This window comes from Musa acuminata, chromosome BXJ3-8, assembly GCF_036884655.1.
Source record: "Musa acuminata AAA Group cultivar baxijiao chromosome BXJ3-8, Cavendish_Baxijiao_AAA, whole genome shotgun sequence".
NCBI lineage: Eukaryota > Viridiplantae > Streptophyta > Magnoliopsida > Zingiberales > Musaceae > Musa > Musa acuminata.
This window is the reverse complement of record NC_088356.1, coordinates 34,381,891-34,391,348: the sequence shown is the minus strand read 5'-3', so window position 1 is coordinate 34,391,348 and position 9,458 is coordinate 34,381,891. Positions and strand designations below refer to the sequence as shown.

Below are 9,458 nucleotides of genomic sequence, written 5' to 3'. Positions count from 1 at the left end.
AAGCTTTATTCTTTCACCTCATCTGATTTACTAATAATTATAAGTGAGTTCCATTTCAAACAAGAGTCCTTTAACCCTTCTCCAGGGGTAATTTTATCATGTAACTGTGTTAATGACCTTGATCTTAATGTAGACCTCATCTGTGGTCATATTTTTTCCATGGATTCTCAACAATCACCTCTATTATATGCATCTTCCCTCTGCCTAACACTGAGTGAGTCTATTTTCGAACAATTACGGCTGTAGTTGGTCAGATATCTATTTACCACTGTGCTAAAGCTCGTGATCCAGGGTGTAGTTGGTAGAAGAGTTATTTTTCATCTAAGCTGTGTGACAAACTCTTTTTTCCCTAAATGCTGGCTAAATCATCCAGCTTTTTAGTGGTCACCTCTTCATAATCACTCTGAATACCAACTTCTGCTTCCTAATCACTAAGCTGAAAGTCTTTCCTCCAAAACAAAAGCAAAATATGTGCTCATGTATAATTGTACTTTTATATCCTCCTTGCACTCACCACTGGAAAATGCAGGTTTCTCTTAATCAGCAGCACCACTATTCAATCTTCCAGACTATTCTCATGTTTTTTTTTTTTGGCTCATTGTGTTTGGCAGTCATTTCACAGAGTGCCCCAGGAAAACAAAGAGGTTTATGACTCATCAGGCTTTAGACAAATGAAACAGTAGCCAGTCACCTTTGTTTGATCTTTTTCTACAACCTGTAAGAGCTTTTGCCCCCACCATTCTATTATTCCAAAGTATTCTGAAGCTCCCTTGTATCCCAGCTCATTGTCTTTTACACGCATTTCAACAACTGCTTGAGGAAAACAATGAAGCCCCTTTGCATCAATCAGGCTTTAAGTACAAATGAAATGGTTCAACCAGTCATCCTCGTTTGATCCCTCTCTCCAACCTGTAAGAACCTACCACGGTCAGAATTTTCGATAGCTAGTGCTACTACTCCTGAGGTACTTGGCTCACAATATTGGCCTATTTTGGTATTTGTAAGGTGTGCATTATCATCCATTATATCCTCAAAAAGATCAAAAATTGAATGCAGATAAATCTTCCTGCAAGTACTTCCCAGAATCATGCTTCAGGAGCTGAGGTTTGATGCCATTTCAAAGTGATGACTGCTAAGTTGTGATGCAGTCAAAACATATATAGCTGAGCCTATATGATATACTAGTTAGAACTGAGGGACTCCGTCAGTTTTCAAGTAACCTGAATCACCTCATACAGAATAAGGATTTTAATCATTAAGTCATGAGGTCAAGAATACCAAGCATTAGTTACCTTTCCAAGAATGATAATGACATTCCTTGCAAAGAAGAACAAGATGGTGGCAGATTGTACAAAGCTGATTTCAGACACATTATTAATTCTTCCACAAGGCATGTTGTCATATACACCTCTTCGGCATGATTTCTGGTTGACCAATCCTCAATAATTCTGCAGATGCAATATATACAGACTTGTTAAGAAAGTGCATGATTACAAGCATGGAAAGACATTTTATTAGGTAATATAGAATATGAATTTTTAAAATGGCAAAATTCTTGTATCCTCCTTAGGAATAAAATGTGTCTATGGATGAAATGTGTCAACTAGAATCCAAATTCATTTCAAGCCAACATACTTGGATAAAAATAACTAGGTCTCATATTCATAGGCTGAACCCAGTGACCCCAGTGCACACGACTCCTGCCAATGTGGGGGTCTGGGAAAGAGTTTACCCCTATGAACATAGAGACTGTTTTTGTGATTTGAATTTTATTAGGTAATACAGAATATGAATTTTTAAAATGGCAAATTTCTTGTATCGTCCCTCGGAATAAAATGTGTCTAGGGATGAAATGTGTCAACTAGAATCCAAATTCATTTCAAGCTGATATAGTTAGATAAAAATAACTAGGTCTCATATTCATAGTGTGAACCCGGTGACCCCAATGCACCAGGCTCCTGCCGACGTGGGCATCTGGGAAAGATTTTACCCCTATGAACAGAAAGCCTATTATGGTGATTTGAAGTTTTGAACACAAATTCATGTCTATATTTAAAGTTTTCAATTTGAGGTCTTGTAGACACAAATAATATGGGTTCAGTTCTAACCATATTGTATATATGGAAATTCATATTTCAAAGTGATTAGTTAGAGTACTCACCTACGTTAAAGTTTAAACTACAAAAAGATGCCACTACATTGGCTTTTTCCAAGTCTGGCATATTTTCTTCTCATAATTTTTTTTCATTTGCTTTAGCCAAAAATATCATTTGTGTTTGAAATACTGACTTCACTACTCGTAGTCATATCTTTGGTTCATGCAATATTTACATCCATATCTGCCTCATACATAATTCAGTTGATATATGTCAGACAACCAACTTGCTTTGTATTTGCTTAGAACAACAAAATTAAAATATATAGCATTCATTTAACATATATACTTAAATTTGTACCCCCAAGTGTCCAGATTCCATTCTGTACCGGATTTATTTTCACCCCATGCTCTAACACAACTTCACTCGATTTAGAATAGTCTTCACAGTGGCTATGTTTCACCAGCAAACTCAACAGGATCAAATTCATTATATCTAGATATATAAAAGCACAGAACCACCCATTCACCCTGAAGAATACAAGAGGAATACTTATTAAATGACCAAAATAACCTGAAACCTTCTTTTTTTTTTAAGACACTGATAGACTCCTCTAAAATCCAGTACATGCATGTTATTTTCACTGAAGGAGTACTATTGTGCACAACCAAAAAAACCCTTTCCTTTTGCTAGTTTTGGCATGATTACCAGATAACATTGATGGGAACTATACAGGTCACCAGCCTAATGGACTGGTTTCAAAGTTCCTGCTGCCATTAACGGACAACTAGTTGACATCAAGAACTCTACAAAGTACAACAAGATAAATGAAGTCCTAGCAGTAAAGGAAACTGGTTCAATAGTGGAATCAAACATTCATCTTAAATCACAAAGACACAAACAATACCTACATAGAGTAAATCAAATAACAATAAGAATATATTATGGATTTCATCCGCATGCTCATTACATATTACTATCAGTACAAATGAAGGTGATAGGACAATACAATCAATATAGAACAGGGAATAATATACCTTGAATTTGCTTCGGAAGCAATACTACAATCCGAATAAAGTACTTTCAGAACAGGTTGCAGATCTGCTGCAGAAAGTGATCCCATGCTATCTTCTGAGCAGTAGCCACTGGAGATCCAGGCTTTTGAATTTAAAAGAACTAACAGCAGCATTGGAGATTTCAACTTCAAATCCTTGACAATTATTCTGTATGAAAGTTCCTCTTCAGCGCCTTCAAGAAACACATTGGCAAGAACTCTTTGCAATGTGTGATTCCTGCCCAAGAAGGATAGTTCAGCAAATAAGCACACATCACTTAAAGGGAAAAATAATTAAGAGCAATACAAGTCACAAGTATTAATCAGAACAAGCTACTAAATAGCAAACAGTTTAATGTAACAGAAGTTCACTTAATGAACGCACAGACAATGACAGGTTCCAGTATATGCACCATAAAAGTCTAACAGTTTTTAATATCCAAGTTGTTTGGTATCAAATACAAACACAGTATTTTGGCAATATAAAAATTGGAATCGTGCCAAATTCTCGTAGTCTAATAACATCCTTGACATCCATTTGGAAACTAGAGAACTCACAAAAGGAGTCTTTAAATCACTAAGTTTATGGGTCCAAAATACCCAAATAATGGTGAATGCAGACATGCATAAATCAATCTAGGAATACAAAATAATTCTTGATACAAGGTTTGGAAAACTGATTGTGTAAGTTCAAAGAAAAAGGTAACTCAAATTTTTAAGGTTGCATTTTAAATCTGTAATCTACAAATAACACAAATGAAGAAAAATGGATAGCATACAACGATGGATAATAAAAACATGTACTTAGACATATTCTTGTCCAAAGCTTCTTTTATGTATACTGAGGAATGTTAATTGTGTAATGGCCTGAATGGATGCATAGAAATAGAACCTCAACTCTTCAGATATATCAAACAATTATCTCTACATTTCACAAGGATTAAAACTTTCGGTTGCATATGCCAATTTTACAAAAACATTAGCAATTTCAGATACTTGAAACCAATTTATCTTCAGAAGCTTCAGCAAGTGCTTTGTGCTTATGTTATAATGAGAAATAAGATTTACAGTTTACTTTGTATCTCATATTGCTACAAATTGCCAACACTTTGTGCATTGTATGATTGTATCAGAGCATGTGAAATGAAGATAAAAACCACTGATGTACAATTTTCTACGAAGAAAATTATTGGGTTAGATTCTGTTAGGTCCGGGAGGTGTCTGGAACTTTTTTGATACGTAAGAAATACTTGTTCCCAGTTGTACAAATTTTAGGATATCCCATCTAGTAAGTCTTTACAATCACGTCCCAGAACCCTTATAGAATGTGAGCTGAAACAGATCTCCACCAGACATGATATCCAAAAGAATATTGAATAAGCATTTAAAATATTAATGTGCAGTTACATCATTGTGTAATTATAAAATGTGTCCATTCCCACAGTCATGTTGATTCAAGATATTTCAGATACAGAATGCATCCAGAAGGAAGCTGACCTGAATATGTCACAAGGTCCACCGGCAGGAACAGATGTAGAAATGTAGCACTTAAATAGCCGGATTCCTCCATCTACAGGGATATTTGTGCTTTTAAAAGAAGGATAGCACCCAATCATAGATAAGCATTTTTTGCATGAGAATCCAACCCATTCTATATCATTTGAAAGGTTGGATGTTCTAACAATAAAACCACCTCCAAGAGAACTATTATGTAGCCACTTCTGACTTCCTGAAAGGCCTGAACTCGTCATAGACTCTTGGACTTTGGCAGGCATAATTGGCACATCGAGCATAGATCCACCAGAAGCATAATTTACCAAATTGTTTGATTTATGATCACAAATATTGCAATGAGCTTCCGAAGGAAACCCATCAGAAGGCTCTGGAAGAGGCTTCCCAGAACTCCCACAGCAATGATCTAAGTTAAGATTCAAGAAATCTGCATGTTGGGGACTTTGTATCTCATCTAAGCTTGATCCAATAGGATTAGAACATCCCTTTAAGCCACATTCAGTTCTTCGTCGCACATTGTTACAGATATCTGATGATTTAAGTATTGGGCTAGATAAAAGATCAGTGTTCTTTCTAATAGGGAGTTCTGTTGCAAGATCCATACACACATCTTCCTTGCTAGAAGAACCTGGCATCACACCGACATCAGCATTGTCTTCAACAAAATCTTGACCACTACCCCCTTTTACTGAATCATTTATAACAATACAAGCTACTTGGTCCTTATTTTTGTGGTCAGAAAATCCAGCTAAGAGCTCCTGAAATGAATAGCCCTCTAGATCATCTTGGCATATGATTATTGAAGCACCATCTAGTAGACATGTACCTTCATGACAGCTGTATCTGTTAACATACTGACGTACTAATTTCTCGCTGATACCTCCAAAAGAACAGCAGCAAGTTCCAAACCAATTGTCTGCCACCTCTCGCCAATTCACTGATGGCATTTCCACAAAGTGTCTGTGAAAAGATCCATTATGTTAACTATTATAAGATAAGAATGACATTACGAGGTTCAAAAGCTACAAGCAGCAACCACTTTAGTGGGAAAAAAATTTAAAGTACAAGGAAAAGTTAAACAAATTTGAAGAAAAAGAAACATATAATATTGTTCACAGTAAATATAAAGGAAATTGCAATTCCAGTAAACTAATTCCAACCGGCACAGCTTCCATAAGTAACATCAAAGCTACCTTACAAAGTTATCCTGCTTTACATTCTCATGATCAATTTATCAATAATCTAGATTTGTAGAGAGTTCCGGCAGGAAACATGGCTCTAACTTTTCAATTCATAATTGTAACATAGAGTTAATGTCAACTTGTACCTAAAGACAGACCTTCATGCATGTTAATGGAAACTTAAAGCAATAAAAAAAACTAACTTCTCGCCCTTTCCATTCATTAAACTATTCATCTAACATTGCTTCCAATTAGCTCCTTTCTCTCCAAAAATTCATTTTTTTCTTTTTTAACTGAAGTTCTACGTTATCTGAGCTAACACCACAATTGCAAGGGTAACATGAACCCTTATTTTTATAGAGTATCCTACTCAAATAAAGGAGAATAAAGCAATTCTATGAAAAAAATCAAAAAAACTTTCTAGATCTCTCAAAATTACAGCTGCATGACTACATAGATATCTAACACAAGGCAAAAGGTTTTGGACAAGCATCAACATCCCAGTCCTGATTAGTCAATTAGATGCAAATGAACATAAGCACATCCTTGAAATCTAACCATGACATAACTAAAGATTGTTCTCCGACCAGCTTCAGCTAAGCACCATAATGGATAATTGAGAAGATGAAGTATATCATCTTTTCACAGGAATTAAGTTGTCAAGTCTGTATGGTCAGATGTAATGGTCCTTGTTAATTGGGCATTCCCCGGGATAAAGATCCAAATGTCCCTCTATTTATCAAATTTCATATTAAGTACAATAAACCAGGATTTGCCTTTTCAAGTACCGGACCCGTGTCAGCAGACTACAAGAATAATGCATACCAATCTGTACCAGTGTACCGACACACAGTATACCGGTGTGTACTAGTGGCTCGGTGATGAAGGAAACGAAAGAGAAGTAGAAGGAGAGGTAGAGGAACAGAGGAGGAAGGAGGAAGGAAGAGGGAAGAAGTGGAAGAAGTGGAGCAAGAATAAAGAAAAAGAAAGAAGAGGAAAAGAACAACAACAACGAGGCAACACCATCTTACGTGATGACGAAGCGATAACAGCAGCGGTGGCAGTAGTGGGGAAGCGGCGATGGTAAGGCCGCAGCATCTTACACGACGATGAGGCAGCAACGATAGCAGAGGCGAAGCGACGATGATGAGGCGATGGCACCTTACATGATGGCGAAGTGGCAATGGCAGCAAAGACAAAACGACAACAACGATACCTTACGCGAGAAGAGGGCTTGCATTCACGAGCCCTAATCTCTTTTTGTTTTCATTTTTACACTGATTTGGACATGGGCCCCACCATTTCTTTGAATATTTTATTAATTTAACTGGACCGTTCAATACAGGGTGGTTCGCGTACGCGGTATGCCGCATACTGGTATACCACCGCACAACAAACCCTGTAATAAACCAATAGTGCAAGCAATTAAACCAATTATATAGCATGCTACAAATCTCTAGTCTATTCTTGGTGCTTCCAAACAAGCTTACAAAGATAAGTGAGGTAGCATCAGCAGTAACGATCATATTGTAAATGATCACCATAGAGCTGTCAGTATTCCTTATATAATATCTGAGGTTGCAACAGTTATAAGCATAATTTCAGTTACCTGGTAGACTAGAAGATCAACTGTTAATATCACACCACCAATAGAAACACGTTTTGTAGCAGCAACATCATCATCCATTTAGAAAAAGCTTTGTTTAATTACAACAAAGAAGCATAGGACAACAACAACTCAATATTTCTACAAACTCATGGCAAAGGATTAAAGACCAATTTAGCAACTTCAAGTTTTGTTCTCAACTATGATATTGTCAAAAACTACTTGAGCTAAATCTCCATAAGAAATTTGAACATATATGCTGAAAAAATAATTGCATAGGTTATATAATGCGCAAAATAGGATTTTACTGTGTTACAACTCTTAAATAGATTCTGATCAAACATGATAATGAGCAATTGCAACAATTAATACATCACATATATTGGTATTCATGCAACTAAGAACACATTTATGGTGGTTGGTGGTTCAATCTGGAAAAAAGGCCACAATTCACCTCAGAGGTTGCTTTGTCAGCTTTGTCGAGCAGGATTTGCAAAAGAAATGTACACCACCGGCAGAAAGATTCTTTATATCTGGATTGCATTGAGGAACAGTACTATTGATGAGCATTCCCACATGTATCAAAGGTCTTTCTCAGCGAACTGACAAGAACACAAACCTAAAAGATAACCAGACTAACCTAAATCCAAAGGGAGCGGAACCAACGGATCCGAAAGCCCACCTTCTTGTCTGCCCATCTCGCCCATATAAGAATCGAGGACCCCGCGCAAATCCATCATGACCGGATGATCTACCGGGAGGACCAACGCCAGCTTGATCTCGATATGATCGTCCATAGCCCGGCATTCCACGGGGCAGCTCGGGTCGATCAAGATCTTGGGGACGGGAGCCTTGAGAGAGACGACATCTCCCGTTCCCCCTCCGTTTCTGTCATCGATCCAGGAGACAAGGAGCAGGGACTGGTCGAGGCGGAGGGAAGCGGACAGGTTTCCGCACAGGGCGGACGGGTGGACATCCGGGTGGAAGAGATAGAGGCGGAGGGTCGGGATGTGGGCTAGGGTTTCCCAGGTGAAGCGCCACCGCCGCGGGCTAGGGTTCTCGAGGACGTCCAAAGACATTTCCCGCTCGCTCCAGTAGTCGAACCTCACGTCCTTGTATTGTCATTTATGGTCGGCAAACCTCGGTCATCAGGCCAAGGTTTAAGCTCGGTCTGCAACCGGCGCACAAAGCACGGCCCGATCCGATGCGGTCTGATGCGTAATGAATGCAGACCCGCATGCGAGACTTGGGTTGTATTTAAATAAAAATTACATATTTTTTATATTTAACTATTATCTAATATACACTAGACTCACTTAATAAAAATTAAAAATCTAAAATATGTTTTTACATTATATATATCAGACTCACTTAATTAAAACTTAAAATATTTATTTACATTACAAAATTAAAAAGTTTTCTCTTATATAAAATTAAAATTTAAAAATTATATCTGACTCAATTTTTGTTAGGATCAAGAGCACTAAAGGGGGGGGTGAATTAGTGCAGCGAAAAACTTTCGATGATTCAAATCGAAATTGTGTTTGTTCGATAAAATTGATTTCGGTATGAAAGTAGATTCGTAAACCACTTTATCTTGAGATGAAGCGAGATGTAGTTAAAACAAAGATACAAAGGCAGTTTGCAGTTTATGATGGAAATCAGAATATAAGCGCAAACTGAAATACGACGTTCGTACGATAAAAACGATTTCGGTATGAAAGCCGATTAGTAAACCACTTTAACTTGAGATGAAGCGAGATGCAGTTAAGGCAAAGATACAAAGGCAGTTTACAGTTTATGATGGAAGTCAGAACTTAAGCGCAAACTGAAATATGACGTTCGTACGATAAAAGCGATTTACGTCTAAACGCTGATTTGGAAAGCACTGAACTTTGAAACACGTTCGTAAAAGCACAGAAGGCAGTAAGCTATTGAGGAGGTTTGCAGTAAAGATAAGATGCTCAAAGTAAATGCAAACCGAGATTTAGAGTGGTTCGGTCAATCTT

General features: G+C 37.4%; 1 protein-coding gene across 1 annotated transcript; it reads right to left on the bottom strand.

Moving 5' to 3' along the window:
• Nucleotides 1-1,233: 1,233 nt before the first annotated feature.
• LOC103994945 (uncharacterized) lies at nucleotides 1,234-8,585 on the bottom strand. The gene is made up of 5 exons (XM_009415412.3): nucleotides 8,090-8,585; nucleotides 7,904-7,982; nucleotides 4,648-5,622; nucleotides 3,134-3,388; nucleotides 1,234-1,448 (listed from the first exon to the last, which is right to left on the bottom strand). The coding sequence occupies exons 1-5, from the start codon at nucleotides 8,526-8,528 to the stop codon at nucleotides 1,289-1,291; spliced, it is 1,908 nt and encodes a 635-aa protein (XP_009413687.2). The 5' UTR covers nucleotides 8,529-8,585; the 3' UTR covers nucleotides 1,234-1,288.
• Between the last annotated feature and the right edge of the window lie 873 nt (nucleotides 8,586-9,458).

Coding starts and splice junctions, on each gene's coding strand:
- LOC103994945 (XM_009415412.3), bottom strand. CDS start 8,528: ATGTCTTTGGACGTCCTCGAGAACCCTAGCCCGCGGCGGTGGCGCTTC. Junction 5,623..7,903: donor CTGACAAAGCAACCTCTGAG/GTGAATTGTGGC, acceptor ATCTTTTCACAG/ACACTTTGTGGAAATGCCAT. Junction 1,449..3,133: donor GCTTCCGAAGCAAATTCAAG/GTATATTATTCC, acceptor TTGCATCTGCAG/AATTATTGAGGATTGGTCAA.